Below are 18,428 nucleotides of genomic sequence, written 5' to 3'. Positions count from 1 at the left end.
CACACAAAGCATTCTAGGTAAATGATGATGTGGATAGGTCCTCGGTGTGAGTGAGCTATATCCACCCTGAAGGTTAATCTAGCAATATCTTATGATTGACTCTTTTAAATGAAACCAGAGAGCGTTGGCAGAGAGGAGAAGGTAGAAACGATTCAGCCTGTAACTTAAAATATGGATGGAGGACAACAGAGCTGCTTCATGGAAGAAGAACCTCAGCTTAGCCTGCTAGCCTTTGTGCTAGCGTCGGGACGGCATCGGCACCAGCGCGACAAACAAGCTAAACTGAGGTCCTCCATCCATATTTTCAGTTGCAGGCTGAGTCTTTTTTGCGTGGAGGACCTCAGTGACTAGAGGAGAACGTGTAGCGCTGAGCTAATACATATCTATAGTGATGGTATCGGGGCTAACACTAAAGCTAACAGGCTAAGCTGGGGTTCTTCTTCCATGAAGCAGCTCTGTTGTCCTCCATCCTCATTTTCAGTTGCAGGTAACCCCGGATTTACACTACACGCGTCTCCGCTGTGCTGTGCTGCGCAGTTCGCAGCTGTTCATTTGTGCCCCAATTTATACAGCCTCCACTGCGCTCAGCTCGGCCCCGGTCCGACACACAGCAGGAATGAGATTGCGCGATAAATCTAGTGATGAAACTGGAAGTCAGAGCAAAAAATAATTAATTCTGTGAAAGACGAACTCCAAACACAGCTGAAAACCTTGATATAAAAGCTTTTGATATCTAAGGTCGTAACTGTATCACTGTCGTCTTTTTGAAAGTCCTGATGTCAAATTAAAATCCACGTGTATCGTGTGTGTACACATATGCTACGTTTCCATCCGCTTCCCAAACAGAACGATACATTCTGACAGCATTTGTRTAGAAATATATCCATATATTGATTAATATGAATGCAATTTCAACATTATTCCAATAAATTATCCCGCCTAATAGTGTTTTATTTTGAAAATACGAATGTTGTGCTTGTTTCTCTTCCTGTTGGTGTGACGTAAAATTTAAAAATTGACTCTGGCACAGCTCCGGCGTCCGGCAAAAATAGGATCTGTTCTAATTTTGCCAGATTGCCGTCTGCTCACCGCCGCCGTGCACAGCAAGTGCAAACACTCTCATTGATTATAATGGGTGCATCTGGTTTCATTTAAAAGAGCCGATCATCAGATATTGTCCAAGATTAACCTTCAGGGTGGATATAGCTCGCTCACACCAAGGACCTATCCAYGWCAWCATTTACCCAGAATGCTTTGCGTGTAAATAAAATGGCCCTGACCGTGTAATATATTTTTTAACTTTTAGTTTAAAAATAATAAAAACTGAACATCCTTCAGTATTTTTACAGTCTTTATTTTACAGTTAAAATATATGTTTATTATGATTCCCACACGCGAAGTGTAAGTGGGAGTCATATTGTTTTTGTACTGTTTTTATTTTTTTCAGTGATTTTTGGTGAACCATAGCACAAAAACGGCAACACCAATCAAAATGAAATTWGGCAGGACTGTAGATGAGTCCGACCTACACTGTTSCAGCCAACCCCAATTTATCTGAAAAAAARGGGKWWYYKGRMMMWMMAAAAWKGKTWWTKSYYMAAAAMYWWTWAAMMWWRGRRSYTYMRRWTTTYYTTKGSYKKTTWRSYYYKRWKRRGGGSYWWTYMWYSGGKYMAMMMAWKSCCCMMCCCMMMAAAAAAGTCCCCCACCCAAGCCACTACAATTTCGGGATGCACCTAGTAGCATGATTTTTATGAGGAATAAAGTCTTCTGAGTTCTGGTGCATTTGTGCGTGCGGGGGTCATTATGTTACCGCTATGCAGTATCTAGTTAAATAAAGTCTAATGTTACAACTAATCATGGATCCCTTTAATAAATTAACTGTTCCATGACGTTGACAGCTCATTTAAATCAGTTGCAATAAAAGTGCAACCAAGAACCTTTTCTGGCTTTAAATACTACTGAAACTCACAGTTTCAGGGTGAAGGCACAGCATTACAGAAAAAACATGAACATTCAAAACAAAACAACCAAACTAATCTGCTACCTTCCACCAGACGGATGACGGCCCCCGCTTTGAGGCCCTTGAGGCTTTGCAGATCAGCATGGGGATCCAGAGCTGCACCAGCTATGGTTAATGCCAGGCTTGAGCGTGGACACACCTCGTTCCTCGAAAGCAGAGTCATTAGTGCATCTTGAACATGCCAAAAACCATGGACCTGTAAAAGTCACAACAAGGACTACCCTCATGCTGATCTTAGGCACTTAAAGAAAACTGAGATATCAGCTGAGGGGGCGAGAAATAGCCTTTTTGTTGGTGTTTGGTTTYGTACCTGCAGCTCAAACGGCTCCACGCCTGCTCCCTGGATCTTCACAGGAAACGATGTGCTTTCATCCTGCTTAACGTCCACAGCATCGTCTCCACCCGGCACGACAACTGCCTCTGTGAGGGAGATATCAGACAAACCGATTTCAGAATAATTACAGAGATATGTGAAAGATGAGCAGATATGTTTTCTGCTCATTGCCTGTTACATCCCTGAATAGTTTCCAGCTCAATGTGACCCTGAAAAYGTCTGGATAACTGAACCAAAGAATATACAAAGTATTGTATAAACATGACACAATATGCACAAAATTCTTTTCTTTTTTTTATTTAATTTTTTTTTGATGAATCCAAGCTCTTCTAAAACCTTTTGAGATCACTCAAGGTTTTGTCTGTGGAAGTGCCTCAGGGGGGATCCTTTAAAAAAAAGTGGGGGAAAAAAATTCTAAGAAAATGAAAGTGGGGTGTGGCATCTGTTTTACACACACTGGAGGACGAGCAGGACTCAGCGTGTTCCACAAACTGCAGTGTGACTAACTAAACCTGTTGAATTTGCCTACTGGCCTTCTTGTCATCTCCAGGTGAAAGGACGACCGCACNCAACAGATCGTTGACTAATTGGCCCAAAGTTTACTTAAAGTTGTGTGCACAATATGCCACAGCTTTGAACAAGTGACACTGACTTCATTCTGTGGATCCTCGGTTCATGTTGTCAGTCTGGGAATATTGTTTTTTTTTTTTTGGAAAGCACCCAAAAAACTAGCTGTTTGCTATTGGCTGCAAGAACGCCCCTCCTCTTTGGAGGACAGAAGCCATCACTTGTTCTCWACTGGAGTTGCCTTTTTATTACCACAGAAAACAATACACCTATTTAACTAACACTTTAATAGTCTAAAAAAATCAGTAATTTATATCTGCCAGACTGGCGTTTAGTTGAATTTATGTGCCTTAGTGGCAGGCTGCTAGTCCCGAAGCACCTAAAATCTCTTTTAAATTTGTTTCTTTATTGGTTGATTTCCCGATTAATGCTTATTCTGTTAAGACTCTTTGATTCATAGGTCAGAATTAAAAGGCTGGATGGAACAAAGAGAATATGAGTGCAAAAATGTAATTAAAACTTTCAAAAATCCCGCAGATTTATTGTTCAAGGCTACAATAAAGCACAAAAAATGAAAAGAGAATCAAGATTTTTCTCAGTTATGCTGCAATAAAAGAGATAATTTTAATCTTCAGGACATCATGGCCCCATATTTTCTTTTTTTTAATGGTGGAAACAAAATGAAACCCAAGTTATTCTAAGCTGGAGATGAGCCAACACACACTACACCTTAATTCTGTCAATCAGTTTTGCAGAGGGGGAGTGGTACATTGGAAGAAAGTTAAACAAATTCACAGCAGAGAGGGACTTATCATTTTTAGCATTACAAAACTACTTTTTGAATGTAAAAAAGTGTAATAACTATGTAGTTACATTGTTTTTGAGGGTTTTAGGCATAATGAGGCACATGTCTGTATATAGAAACAGTTTATAAAAGTTACAGAACGCTCAACAGATTCTCCAAGAGTTTGGAAAGTTAACACCAGCCATGTTAGAGCAGCAGACCCATGCCAAATATCCCACCCTCCTTCTACACATTCTTCAGTGAGGGAAGAAGCCACCAGAACAGGAAGAAATGGAGGAGGAAAGCACTTGATTACGAGGATTACTCACCAGTTTTCACTTGATTTCTTCCTCCTCCTCTCCTCACTTTGTCCTTCATGGCTGTGTGTTTAGTTCTTCTGTTCTTTCTTTACAAAGGTTTGCCTCAAACTGCTGGAGCAGGGCCTAAAACCAGGGGTGGACGTGTGCAGCTGGATTGTTTAAAGGCCCAAAAGAGAGGAAAAAGTAAACGACTGGCTGACTGTTCAGGATTGTGACTCCTGCCCCTCTTTACAAGGCAAACTTATCTGTTCTCGACTGTGCAAAAAAAATAAAGCCACACCCTCTCATTGCTCCACACAGACCGCCTCAGAAACTTTGTTGGACTGGGTGTGTCTTTGTTGTAAGCTTCACTCACTGCTCTCTTCCTCCCCCATTCATGTTTCACTCCTCCTACCCTGTAAAGCCTTTAAAACAGAAGCAAGAAGCAGTATTTTGATGCCAGTTAACAAGCTGCACTGCTTTTAGGGTTATGCATTTTATTCTACAAATGTGGAGCTTCATTTGCAGAGCAGGATGCAGCTGTTTGACAGCACATTTCATTCTATTCCAAAAGGAAACCTATGATTTTTTTAATTGTTAATGCAGCTTGTGCATTTTTTTTTTTTACTAATAGAGGTAAAGTCAGAGTTTGCAGAAAAACTACAACCATAAGATAGTTCAACTTCCACAAATGGGTGTGTTCAACACATACCTGAGGATACTTMCGTTCAAACAATGAGGATTTCTCAGGTCAAAGAGGTGGTTGGTTGGCATAACTGGAATGTAGTTAAGTAAACTTGGATGAGCATTAGATCCAAATTCAGTTGAAAGACAGGAAAGTCAAGCAGGGATTACCTTTCTGAGAGTATCGGTGAGCATAAAACACACAGCCTTTGAATGTAAATGTTGTATTTTCTATCATTTGTCCCATGCAAATTGTGTTACAGCACATTATAAACTGATCACGTTCACTTTTATCACTTTTTCATGACGTCAGATTTTTATTTGTGGGAGGTGGTCTAGTGTTGTGAGTTCAATGTTGCCTTCACGTTTTTCCAGTGCTTTTAAATTTTTTAAAGTAATCTTTTTTCTCTGACAGTGTATTGACATTTATTTCGAATATCCTTTTGATTTCGTAATTTATTACTAGAAATAGCCAATTTTTTGATGGTCTTGGCTTTACAGAAAACGATTTTGTTAAATCAATCCATTATTTGCACGTTAGAGTTACTGTACCTGTTTGTTATCTGATCGTCTTTTTTCCGAGTTTACTTGAATCTGTCTTGGCAGCATTTGAGGAGGCTGTCCTTGGGTAGCAATGCTAGCTAAAGCTAGCTAAAACAACGAGTATAAACCATTCGTTTAAGTCAATGGGAAGTCGTCGGTAAGTTTGTTTTGACAGCTGTTTATTAATGGTGATATGAGGTAAAAATATCCACGGACTAAAAAAATAAATAAATTAAAAACTAATTACTTAGCCCCAGTGTCCCGGTCCAGCTACTGTATCACTCAGCTAGCATGATCAAAACATCGTTGATTCACTGATGCAGTTTGTTGTGCTGTTTATTTTTTATTTGTTTATTTTATTTTGTGTGTGTGTGTGTTTCGTTCGTTTTGACACCTCAACAAAACGTAAYCATAAAAATAGTTACTCTCCATCACATGGTAAGCATTTTTTACAAGACTGGATAGTTTTAACATTATGTTGATGCTAGTTTCTGCCTCCTGTTTTTTTTCCCCTGGTCGGTGCAGATTCTGTGACTGCCACCCAGCCGTCGGGTAAAAGTGCCCAGGGTCGGGCTAATGTCATCCAGTCAGGTGGACAAGGGGGSTGTCTCTCAGGCTGCCCCAAACAACAACACCCTGGACCCGTTTGATAACCCCTGTCAAACTGCAGGGGTATGCAGCACACCTGAGGCACAGGTGAGGAGGGTTCCTGTGTCATTTTATGTTAATTATGTTGCTGATATTTGGACCTTTGGGGGCGGCTTGTTCCTTTTTGTTACCATTTGTAACATATGTATATTGGCTTTTCTACTTTGTTGTTTGGTGTTAATGTTAAAATAAGTCACACCATTTGTTGTCACCACAAGACTTACACTCAGGAAGATATATGATCCTAGTAAGCCTCATTGTATTTGACACAGTTTTATTTATAGTTCACATTATCAGGCTGATGGACATGACTTTTTGTATTTGACAACACAGATGCTGTTTTCTGTGTGTGCTTTTACAAGAGCTTGTTTTTGAAAGTGATGAGGTTATTAAAGGACAGTTATTTTTATTGTGGTGATGTGTATTTTAATCAGATACAAAAAAGTCATTGGAAGCTCCACCTGTCAGTGGAAAGAGAGGATATTTTTACGTGCCGTAAAATTGCATCAGACATTTTTATTCGATACAATGTTATTTAGAGGTACAGTTTTTTATTGTGTTGTTTTTGTTTTTTGTTGTTGTTTGTAAACCACCTTGGGATTTTCATCTGTAAAAATACAGTATAAATAAACTTCACATACTTATTTATCATGTAACAGGAAATATCTTAAAGTGGTAGCTGTTTTTGTCCAAACTCATTCCGGACAAAAACAGCACTATTTTTAAGAGATAATTTCATCCATCTAAAATCAAATTTGCAAACTTAAATGTTTAGTAAAAATAAATTCTGGATCAATAGTTTTAGACTTTACTTTCTAGTTTTGCTTTTTCTTTAAATACAACAAACACTGTAAAGTATCAAGCTCTAATTAACACTAAGCTGCTTTGACTTGATTTACTGGGATTATAACAGGAAGTGTCCCATCAATGTCAGCCAGAGCGTACGTAATAACCACAATACAAAAGTATTAAACTGTTTATTGCCATATGGCATTTGAGCACAGGTTATTTTTCTTTAGCCTATGATAGTTATTGTTGGATGATTTTGTTTGTCTTAAATTAAAACTGACCGTTTAAAAAAAGAGTTAGTTGATTTTAAGTTGTGAATAAATGTTGCCTTGTAATGTAGCTCTGTTGAAATCCAGCCCCCTGTAAATCTTATGAATAGGTGAAAACTACAAAGTGTTTGTTTTTGCTCAAGTCTTCTAGTCTAAAAATAGCTTTAGGGTTTTTTGTTTACTGCCTCATGAAGGGATAAAATAGAAATGATGAGCTTGCATCTGGGGTAGCTGTAGACAATTTTGACACTTGGTAAACTTTTGGATTTAGCGAGCAGTTCATGAAAGACAACAAACTCAACATGTGACTAAAGCTGCTGCCTTTCACCTTGATGAAGTTTCACATTATATTCTCGAGAACTGCTTTGTCTTACACGAGTTGCCAGCATGATAGGTATTTGCTCTGTGAGTCGTTTCCACAGAAGTTAGCAAGGTTCAATTCCTATGAAAAGCATTTTCCTGCTTATTCTCAGTCTTATTGAAAGTATGTACACCGTTTGGCATAGCTGATTTGGCAGTTGTGTCCTCAGGGTGGGTACTGTGCCAAACGGAGGCAGGCTCTTCCTTTCAGCATGCTAAAACAGAAGCCGTATTACTGGTTGCATTGTTTGTCGACTTCAAAAAAAAAAAATCAGGGGAAATTGTTTAGCTACAAAGTATTTTAGTGTCAACAGAAGAGATGAGACAAAGCTTGTGGAGGAGAAAACTGGGCTTTGTTTGTCTTCCTAACAAGAGGCCTGGTATTTTTTTTTCACAACTGTCCTTAGCTTTGTTTGCTGGGTAGGATTTTAGTAGGACACAGAAATTGTTCAGCTACTGTCCTCCTTTAAGCAACTGCAGAGTTAATCATTGATCTGCTTTTGAGCAGGAAAACATGGACAAAGTGATCATTTATTTTTAACTCTTATCTGATGAGCGTGGCTTGGATGAGGAGGACTCATTGATTTCAGATGCTGATCATGTTGCCGTCTTGTTTTTTCTCTCCCTCAGGTTTTGCCTGTGTCGGGTGAGGCRTCTCCTTCTTCCACATTCTCTTTTGAGATGGTTGACATGGAATCAGTTCCACCTCCGTACCAAGAAGTGCAACCTCACTGGTTCTTCTGTCGTCGAGCTGATGACAACACCTTCTGGATTCCTTTCAGCAGAGAGGACTCTGACAAGCTAGAGAATGCTTTGAACTCTGGTAAGAATGAACAAGTACATCAGATGTACGTTTCATAGTTTGCTTGCACAATCATCACGGTCATTACTCCTGCTGGAGGGTTATTTTAAAAAACTAGAAAAATGCTTGTATTCTGTAAACAACTCTTGGAATTTCTTTAAACAACATTTGCAATCCTGAAAGTCAGCATGCACGCCTCCCCCACCCCCTTAGGGGATTTAACGGTACCTGTCAGAACCTGATCCTGTCAGGTGAACTTCAGTTTCAGTGTGGTCCTTTACGAATCCCACTGCAACTGCTAGTTAAATTTTTAACACACTGGACTTTGTATTATTTATTGTAACAATTATCAATGTTTTTTGTTGAAACTGATTGCCTTTAAGACCTGAAAGCTTATCTTTTTAAAGAGTGCGTCAATAACAAAACCCAAACAAGGAATGACCCTTGAGTGGGCTGACTCAGTGGTTTTCAGCTGTATTAGTGTCTGAGACACCATACCTTCAAGAAACCTGCTGTTTTAAAGTTTGTGTTCATAACAAATCAGATGGCATCTCTCTGGTGATATCTGGTGAATTCAGGAATTTTAAGATAAATAATTTGCCAAATCATAAGACAGTTTTCCATTTCAGTTAGTTTAGTTCACCCTGTATAACTTCAGTCCAAAGATCTCAGGAAAATTTTGTGTATTTTTGTCCTTTTGTTGCTCAGTTTTATTTAACACTTGTAGAATAACTTAACATGTTTATTAATGGTAGKTTTTAGAAAAGTGAGTCAAAACTGTCATTTCCACTTTAAGAACTTTATCTGTTTTTAATGTAGTACAGCATATTCAACTTTGTCCTTTGTGCTCCTGTCTCTGGAATATATTATTCATTTAATGACTGCACATGGTGAAATCCACATTTTTTTATTTTATTTTTTTTATTTTTCTGTGAAATCTGCATTGTGAAATTCTTCACTCAAACCACACACAGTTTTTCTCCAGTGTTGTTCCAACGCCGAGGACAGATGCCAAGATCTTTTTTTTTTGTTGTATTTTTATTCAGTCATTGCACACATTTTGAAATATTTTATTGCCTGATTGAAACTTTTTAATTTGTGATGCTGGAATAAAGTCAGGTCAAAGTTTATTTCTGTTGCACATTGGTCAACGTTTTTTCAACAAGTGCTATAAAAAGTATAAAATATAAATCATTGTAACTAATAACAAAAACAAAAAAACTAACAATGCATTTACAGAGTAGTTTGTACATCACTTCATACATGACAAGAWCACCAAAGTACTTATTTTTCCTTATAGGCTTTTAGATGTGAGAATTGGACAACTAATCTTTTTTTTCTATTTGTAGTAACAAATAAGGAGGATGTGGTGGTGGCTGTKGATGGGGAACGATATGATGTACATGTTAAGGAGAGGAAGCGTTACKCTGTGTATTGGGAGCAGGCTCCCACTGAGGTCCGCCGCTGCACCTGGTTCTACAAAGGTGATAAAGACACCAGATTCATGCCTTACCCCGAGGATTTCAGCACCAGTCTGGAGGTAGTCTCCCACTGATACTTGGCTTTAATATCACATTGCTTCTTTCTTTAGATTACGACTTTCCTTTTTAAATTCACCTGTTTCATTAAGACTTTTAATGCATGTTATTGCTTCTCACCCAACACTCTCATCTTTCAGGAAGCCTACATGATAGCTGTGACTTTGGATGAATGGAAACGGAAACTAGACTTTCCCACCGGTGAGACTGTCATCTTACACAATCCTAAGGTGAGGTGTGATAATAAAACTTTGAGCATGACTGATTTGGGGGGAAAATAATTACTTAGGTCATGTCTCATATTCATCTGGTCCTTCCTCAGCTGATAATGCAGTATCAGCCAATTGGACTGCAGGATGACTGGGTTTCCTCCCCCTCAGAGCAAACACGACCTCGCACAGTCAAGAGGGGAGTTGATGACATCTCTGTAGAAATACCTGATGGTACAAGTGTTTTCACTTTTAAGATAATAATAGATAATTATATTAATTAAAAAATACCCAGAGTTAACAATCTCAGCTCATTGTGTAATTTTCTCTTCAGGTGAACCAGAGAATGTGGACCACCTTGTTTTTATGGTGCATGGCATTGGACCTGCCTGTGACTTGCGCTTCAGGTCTATTATACAGTGTGGTAAGTGTGTGAGTGCATTTATTAATATATATATGTGCAACTATGGGAATTAATGAGTCTTTTTGGTTGGTTGTCTTCAGTAAATGACTTCAGGAGTGCTTCATTGTCTCTCCTGGCCTCACATTACAAGTTGGCTCAGCAGGATGGCCAGGTGGGCAAAGTGGAGTTCCTCCCTGTTAACTGGCACAGTGCTCTGCATGGAGATGCTACTGGAGTGGATGAGTAAGTATGACGAGACGCAGAGCCAATATTTCTACTTTTGTCTCTATCAACTTTTAAAAATAAATCAACTCTCATGCCTTTTTTTTCCTTTCTCGTTTTTTTAAAATTATTTCTCACCCCACCAAATTTCAGGGACATACAGAGGATCACTCTACCCAGCATCAGTAGGTTGAGACATTTCACCAACGACACACTTTTGGACCTATTTTTCTACAACAGCCCCACCTACTGTCAGACCATAGTGGACACGGTGGCCTCAGAGATCAACCGGTTGCACGCCCTCTTTAAGCAGCGACACCCAGAGTTCAATGGGGCGGTTTCTGTGGCAGGACACAGCCTGGGTGAGAGTTGTACAAACTCAGAAGCACACACATTCATGTCAGGAGAACATTAACATGCAGAGTTTAGATGCTTCTGTTTTGCGTCTTGTTGCTCAGGTTCTTTGATCCTGTTTGACCTGTTAACCAATCAGAGGAATGCATCCCGATCAAGAGAGGGGGTACAAACTGACATTAACACAGCTTTAGTGCCTGTTTTTTTATATTTAGAAAATTCCTAATTCTGCACTTCTTTATGGATTAGGCACCTTCTGGAGRTTCTAGAATGAACAGTGACACATTGGAGCAGACACTGACCAGACTGGGTCTTCACCAATACCTGAGTACGCTGCAGGCAGAAAACCTTGACCTGGAATCTCTGGTATCACATTCACAACCTATAATTGTATCCAAATAAAAACTTTTCTCCTGTATAGTTTAAATTGAAGGGTTAAGAAATCAGGGTTTTGTATACAGGACATTTTATGAAAAATGTTTTTTTCCCCCCACTTTTAGGCTCTCTGCCAAGACAGTGATCTTCGAGATATAGGAATCCCGCTTGGACCTCGGAAGAAGATCTTGAAYTACATCAAGAGAAAGTGGCTTCCTGAGGTCAGCCTTAAAGTGCCTGTGACATGAATTTTTTGTAATAAATATGAATGTAATTTTGGAAAGATAACACTAATAAGATATTGTAAAAAGATTTCACGCCCCTGAGATGAACAGTTGTTGAGATATCTGCATGTGAAGTAACAGGAAGTGATGCCAAAGTGGAGCAGTGCCACAACGGCCAACAACACAGACTGTAGAAAAGAATCTGATGTTTCTTTAAATTATTTTAATCACTATCATGGAGAGATGAGAGAGTCATATTTCAAATATTGTTTCAATAACAAAAACCAGGACTTTCTTTCTTAAAGAGTTCCCCTTTGATGTCACTTCCTGTTTCACTTTAGCTGAGACAATTTCAAAAGAAATAATGCCAATTATGTGACATAACGTGTAAAATCATTTGTATTGTGCCAATATATTTTCTTTGACTTGTATTTCATGGATATGGATGTCACAGGCACTTTAACTTGAACTATTTGTAGTTAAGTTGTAATTTTTTTAGCCCAAAACTATGATTATTCTCCTCTTATTATAAGCAGCAATTTATTTGATAAAGTTGCTTATGTTTCAGGCTTTCTTTCAAAATGTTAATGTAAAACGTAATTTCAACAGTCTTTAAATAACTTTCCATGTGTTTATCTAAACAGGACTGTAAGGTATCTGCAGCACATCAAGGACAGGAATCTCAAGTTCCACCGAATGTGACCAGTGGTGGTAACCAGTCTTCAGAATCGACATTCCCGCAGTCGCACTTCCACAGAGCGCAGTCCGTCACCAGTGCAGTGGACTATGAATACTTCGATGTCGGCATCGGACAGGTAATCCACACTAACAAAAATACAATATGATGATTTAAGTTTGGGAGGTGAAGCTTTGGTGCGTCACTGTTCCTGCTTCTCCACTCCCTCTGCTTGCCTGGACAGACCAATGGAGGCATAGCCAAGGGACAGGTGTGTCTCACGTGGTGTCCACTCCCTCTCAGGCCTTGTCCTTTTCACTTTGACCTGAGTTTGTCTTTGCATTCAGTGCAGTCTGATCTCTTGGCAACTGAAATGAAGCAACAGCTTTCTGAACAGAACACGTTTCAAGGCTTCCTCATATTCTGTCTTGGTTAAACTAAGATATACAACTTAAAGTCACACTCTGTAACCGTCTTCATACATTTGTATCTGTCCTGCATGGGTTGTCATCTCCTCATTGTCTTCCTTACTTATCTCTTGAGGTGACAGGAGTCCATCTGTCTTAATGGATGTACATGTTTTCTGTGTGTGCATAAACATACAGCGATTTTAGTCACACTTTAACAAATACAGAAGCACACATTTCTAATTATTACTGTCTATTTTCTCTCCACAGGTATCTATTGATTACCCTCAGCTAGCATTCCACCCTCAGACATTTTTTGCTTTTGGCTCTCCTATTGGAATGTTTCTGACTGTACGTGGACTGAAACGCATCGATCCAAACTACTCCTTCCCAACTTGCAAAAGCTTTTACAACATCTACCACCCAGTGAGTAATTACTTAACGTTACTTAACATCTGTCGGTTCATGTGGACCTTTCTTAATACTACTTGCTTTATATTCAAAACAATATTGTTTCAAAATGTTATTTGTTATTGCTTTAACCCCTGTTTAGTATGACCCTGTTGCTTATCGGATAGAGCCAATGATTGTTTCAGAAGTGGATGTGGAGCCAATGCTAATACCTCACCACAAAGGCCGAAAGAGGATGCATCTGGGTATAATTGTTTTCTTTGATTGTTTTTGTGCAGTAATACTCTTATAGGATATTTAATTAACTATTATCTTTTTTTCCCCATGTAGAAATAAAAGACAGCTTCACCAGGATGAGTATGGATTTGAAGAACAATGTGCTGGGGTCCTTACGGACAGCRTGGCTGTCCTTTACTAGGCTACCAGTTGCTGCACTGCCGCCAGTGGAGGAAGGTGGAACTACAAATGAGACAAACGCTCRGAGTCAGGAAGCACAAGGTAGGAAAGGTCTTTATTTTCTGTATTTATYTGTTGATTTTTGGGTGGTGTTTGTTTGTTTGGGAGAACGTGCTCAGGAGGGAGTCTAACCCAGTTTCCTTACATTCATGTTATTCTTCTCACCTCTCCTGCATGTTGCTACCTCCCACTTCCTGTCTGGTCTTTCTTACTGCATCCCTCACCTCTTACCAATTTACCTTGAACTGTAGCCTCAGCAGCTGGTGCTGCTTCTGCTAAGAGAGAGGACAAAAGTGCTGATATTTGGACTAAAATACTGGAGTGGCSAAAGGCCCTTGAAAATCATTACTTAAAAGGTAAGCAAGGATAAAGATTAGACTGGAATGAATTAAGAAAATTAGTAAAATAAGTAATTTAACAGTAATTATAGTTTAATAACTCAGTTTATTCAAAGTAATCTCGGTGAACCCACACAGATTTAGTGAAAATCTTATGAGTTAATTGTTCTTTATCTTTTAGTTTCATACGTTTATTTGCACCCTCACCTTGGAAATAAACTTATTTCAATCAGACATGCACAAAAAAAGGAAATACTACAACTATGCCTTTTCATAAGAAAAAAGGTGTTAATCTACAATAGGTTACTTTGACAGGTTCTCAGAGAGAAAATATTCTGCAATGTGTGTCATTCCTGCCACAGGCTCTCACTGTCTGTTCCACTTTTCCCCCATGCCTGACATCATTACCACCTGCTGAATGTTTTAATCCTTTCAACTGTACGTTTGATTTACTGACACCACCCTCAGGCCTCTTCCTCCCTGTCCTGCTGTAAGTTCTGATTGGCTGAACGCTCCACTGATCATCAACATACCATAAAACACTTGGGTATGTGGCCCAAGGCACATTTTTGTTTGAGCTGAGCAAAAAAAAAAACTCCAGCGGGATAGCTGTAGAGGCCATTGTAAGTTAACATGAGTAATTTACCTGTGGGCAAAACTTAATGTCATGTATTTAATAAAAAAATATCACTTATCATATCTGCATGTTGGTGCGTATCCTGTAATGATATTACAAAACCTGTCATCTCAATAAATTTCTTGAGGGGTACAAAGTTCTGAGAAAATATTGTTCAACATGTGACACATGACAACTGGGTTGTTCCTTTTTTACTCCTCTTTTCACTCTGTCTCTTAAAGAAGACTTAATGTTCTATTTTACAAATGTTACATAATACTTAAATTTGAATCCATGACTTTTATTTATTACTGTATGATTTTATGCATCTAAAATACACCAGAGTCTTTTCACAATATAAAGTCCAGTTGTTTTGTTTTATAACTTTACAGTGGGTGCAGAAAGTATCCAGACCCCTTTAAAATTTTCACTCTGTTTCACAGCAGCCATTTGCTAAAATCAAAAGTTCATTTTATTTCTCATTAATGTGCACTCGGCACCCCATCTTTACAATAAATAAATAAATAAACAAAAAACAAAAACAGAAATGTAGAAATTTTTGCAAATTTATTAAAAAAAAGAAAAACTGAAATATCACATGGTCTTAAGTATTCAAACCCTTTGCTGCGACACTCATATTAAATTCACACACTGTCCATTTCCTTCTGATCCTCCTTGAGATGGTTGTATTCCTTCCTTAGAGTCCAGCTGTGTTTAATTAAACTGAKTGGACTTGATTAGGAAAGGCACACACCTGTCTATATAAGACCTCACAGTGCATGTCAGAGCAAATGAGAATCATGAGGTCAAGAACTGCCCAAGGACCAGAACTGTGGCAAGTCCCAGCTTCTACTCAATACTGAGCAAATGGGCTGAATACTTATGACCTTGYGATATTTCAGTTTTTTTAAATTCATTTGCAAAAATGTCTACATTTCTGTTATTTTTCTGTGAAGATGGGGAGCTGAGTGTACATTAATGAGACATAAAATGTTTTTTTTATTTTATCAAATGGCTGCAATGAAACAAAAAGTGAAAAATTGAAAGGGGTCTGAATTCTTTCTGTAYCCACTGTATTTGAATTGATCATGACCTGGATGACTGAGAATCTTCAGCATCAGAGTCTATTACAGAGGACTCTTTTAGTATTTTTTAAACACAYACATTTTAAAACTTTCCCAGATGATAGATAATTTTTTACACATTTCGTGCAACTTTTAACGTCAAGTCCACATTTGATTATTTACAATAATTACATATTTATTTTTTCAGACTAACTTAAAATTTATTTTCTGGTTTCTTATGAATGATTACTAAAATTGGAATTTCATTAACCAGGGATTGTTTGTATGATTCTTTTAAAAATAATTTTTTTTGAATGTAGCATTGTTTTAACACAYTTTTAGGACCGACTGTTTCTGTTCATGTTTATAACAACACTAGCATAGGAAAATTACAATACAGTTATTAAGCTTATCCTAAAATAATTGGTTTGTTTCCCAGCAGAGATTTGAACTTGATTTGAATGTTAAATATTTGAAATAGCAGCCATTGCCCTCTTTGTTCCTGTTCTTGATTGTAGTTATTTTTTCACAGAATGCCTGGTGCTGGTCATAGTTTTTATTTGCTGCCTAAAACAGCCTCTTTTGTAATTGATTTTAGCTCCAGCAGCAGAAGTGGAGGCTGAGTCCTCAGTGTCAGCAGAGCAGATGGAGCAGCCTGAAATAAAAATGGGGATGCTGAACGGAGGACGACGGATCGACTACGTGCTTCAGGAAAAACCCATTGAGAGCTTCAACGAGTACTTGTTTGCCATCCAGTCTCATCTCTGCTACTGGTGAGTAATTCCTATTGGTGAGAGTGGACTACAAAGAAAGTACACTCTTCTACTTCTATTCCTTCAATTGTATGTAAGATTTTTAAATTTTCTTAACAAATTTTATACGTCTGTTAGGGAATCTGAGGACACAGCTCTGCTGCTGCTGAAGGAAATATACGACAAGCTTGGTGTGGCTTTGGAGCAGCCACAGCAGTGCTGAACTTGTATGAATGTAGATTTGCTTTCATGACATTGATCTGAAAATGAAGGACGTCTGAYAGAGCCAGAGATGGGACAATCTTCTCCTGAATGCCTTTCTGCCTGTGTGTCACTGACTGCCACAGTCCCTGCTCCTCTCACACAGGAAACATTTAGTGGAGGGACGGCTTTTTGCTGTTTCCGCTGTTTGGATGAAGTTTTGATAGTTTTTTAAGGTCCGATAACCCATAAACTCATAGCACTTTTTGGTGAGTTCTTTTGCTTTGATTTGCACTTTCACCTTCACTGAGCTAATGTTGGAATAAACAAAAGATTGTAATTACCAGGGAAAAAAAACACCTTCTGTGCTCATTAAAATTGAATGCACTGCATGTCACATTGAAATTATTTTCAGTTGGTATTTCCTTTGCATCTCAGGAAAGAAAAAGTTTAAAATTACAATCTGATCTTTAAAATTCAAATTATTTTAAGTGGATCTTTATAAAGAACTAGTTAAAGATTTTTTTGATTTTCTAATGAGGAAAATGAAGGTGGATGTTTTGTCTGTTACAAATTTCAATGAGGGCAGATTTATTTCTTCTCCTCTGGCACTGAAGCAACTTGATAACCAAAGCTGCCACTCACATTTGTGCAATAATATAATATTATATGTTTTTATCTTTTAATTTTACATAGTCCTTGGTGTTCACTTTGCCTTCTTATCCCAGCTTGATTTAATTATAATCTGTGTTCTGTTTGTCATATGTATCATAACTGAAGTAATTCTCTGAATGACTTGCTGAAGCAGAAATAAACAAATGCAGATTCATTAACAGGCAACAGGGTTGTCTGCACTATCCTGTGTGTAAAGTATGTAAACCAAGTTTATTAGTTTCTGTTTACAGTCCATAACTCCACTATATAAAATATTCTGAAACCGACTATGATTTAATGTGTAAATCCCTTTCTTTTATGTCATCTTGGGGTTACATCATAATAATATATCTGGTTTGTTTTTTTTGTTTTTAATGTTTAGTCACCAAATTTTTCTGTCTGTACTGAATGCACTTTTTTTTTGGACACTCTTGTCCTTATCAGCATTCAGATACTTTTCATATATAAAAGAATAAAAGCAAATGAAAAAATATTCAGAAATATTTAGTTGTTTCACTTTATACCTGTCATTATTTTCTAAGCATATTTCAGTGTGTCAGTGTTATGAAATAATTTGGTTCTGTACATCAGCTACATAAGCTTTTCAGAACACTTAATTTTTTTTGTTTGTATAATTTAAAATGTACTGGTTGTACACATTTAGGGGACTTAAGTCCTTCACCAAAGCTCTAGACGATTTGTTTGCATCCCATATTCTGGGTGTAGCAATTTATAAATCATGGGGTCCTTTTCATCTAACTGCAAAGATTTAACAATGTTGTTTTGAACATCATTATTGTCTGCAAATTTCACTGTCATAAAATGTAACAGCAGGATATTAATATCCCTGACATTTTTTTTTTCATTTTCACCAGGCATTTGATAATAATGTGTTGATTTAACCAAAATTAAAGAATTTCTCTGAATACATAGCTTGTAAAGATGGTTACATGTTTTATGTGCCATAATAAAATAATTACTTGTGTCCTGTTTTCTCTTTTGGAATTTTTCTAATATGTCTATTACAGAGTTGTAAAGTAACTAAGTACAAATACTTTGTTACTGTACTTAAGTAGAATTTCTGGGTATCTTTACTTGAGTAAATATTTTTCGGTCTACTTTTTACTTTTACGTTTTACATTTTCACACAATTATCTGTACTTTCTACTCCTTACATTTTTAAAAAAGGCAAGAATTTGAAAGTTGTTACTTTTATTTCATTTTTGCCTGTTTTTATTCCAGCTTATTATAAAAAATAAATACTATCCATATTAATTGTGCCTCCTAGATGGAGTGAATTTTATTGTGGTTGAATGAGAAGTATAAATATATAAAATTCTGATACTGTATTAGTTTGTACACAAACAAATCCTGTCACACTCCAGCAGGACATAATCATTAAAATGAAAGGACTGTATAGAAGTTTTTG

General features: G+C 37.6%; 2 protein-coding genes across 4 annotated transcripts in view; one reads left to right on the top strand and one right to left on the bottom strand.

Annotated features, from left to right (window-relative positions):
- Positions 1-4,257, bottom strand: part of si:ch211-166a6.5 (clustered mitochondria protein homolog) — a 15,855-nt gene extending 11,598 nt beyond the window's left edge. The window contains exons 1-3 of the mRNA XM_014014426.1: positions 4,035-4,257; positions 2,331-2,440; positions 2,045-2,216 (exon numbers count right to left, since the gene is read on the bottom strand). Of these exons, the coding sequence (XP_013869880.1) occupies positions 2,045-2,216; positions 2,331-2,440; positions 4,035-4,083 (331 nt within the window). The 5' untranslated portion in view covers positions 4,084-4,257. The remainder of the gene's footprint in view (positions 1-2,044; positions 2,217-2,330; positions 2,441-4,034) is intronic.
- Positions 4,258-4,761: 504 nt separating this feature from the next.
- ddhd2 (DDHD domain containing 2) lies at positions 4,762-17,984 on the top strand. Of its 3 annotated transcripts, none has more exons than XM_014014428.1 (19): positions 4,762-4,875; positions 5,757-5,927; positions 7,928-8,120; positions 9,449-9,639; positions 9,778-9,867; positions 9,960-10,080; positions 10,181-10,270; positions 10,351-10,492; positions 10,625-10,833; positions 10,930-10,991; positions 11,075-11,191; positions 11,326-11,421; positions 12,069-12,239; positions 12,778-12,933; positions 13,061-13,163; positions 13,249-13,416; positions 13,626-13,730; positions 15,991-16,165; positions 16,283-17,984. In XM_014014428.1, exons 2-19 carry the CDS (start codon positions 5,808-5,810, stop codon positions 16,365-16,367), a joined length of 2,394 nt encoding a protein of 797 aa, XP_013869882.1. In that variant the 5' UTR covers positions 4,762-4,875; positions 5,757-5,807; the 3' UTR covers positions 16,368-17,984. The 3 variants fall into 3 exon arrangements, with proteins under 3 accessions (XP_013869882.1, XP_013869881.1, XP_013869883.1); XM_014014427.1 differs by lacking the exon at positions 4,762-4,875 and adding an exon at positions 5,259-5,388; XM_014014429.1 differs by lacking the exons at positions 4,762-4,875; positions 13,626-13,730 and adding an exon at positions 5,278-5,388.
- Positions 17,985-18,428: the final 444 nt, after the last annotated feature.

This window comes from Austrofundulus limnaeus, unplaced genomic scaffold (genome assembly GCF_001266775.1).
Source record: "Austrofundulus limnaeus strain Quisiro unplaced genomic scaffold, Austrofundulus_limnaeus-1.0 Scaffold114, whole genome shotgun sequence".
NCBI lineage: Eukaryota > Metazoa > Chordata > Actinopteri > Cyprinodontiformes > Rivulidae > Austrofundulus > Austrofundulus limnaeus.
This window is presented reverse-complemented; position numbering and strand designations above follow the sequence as displayed.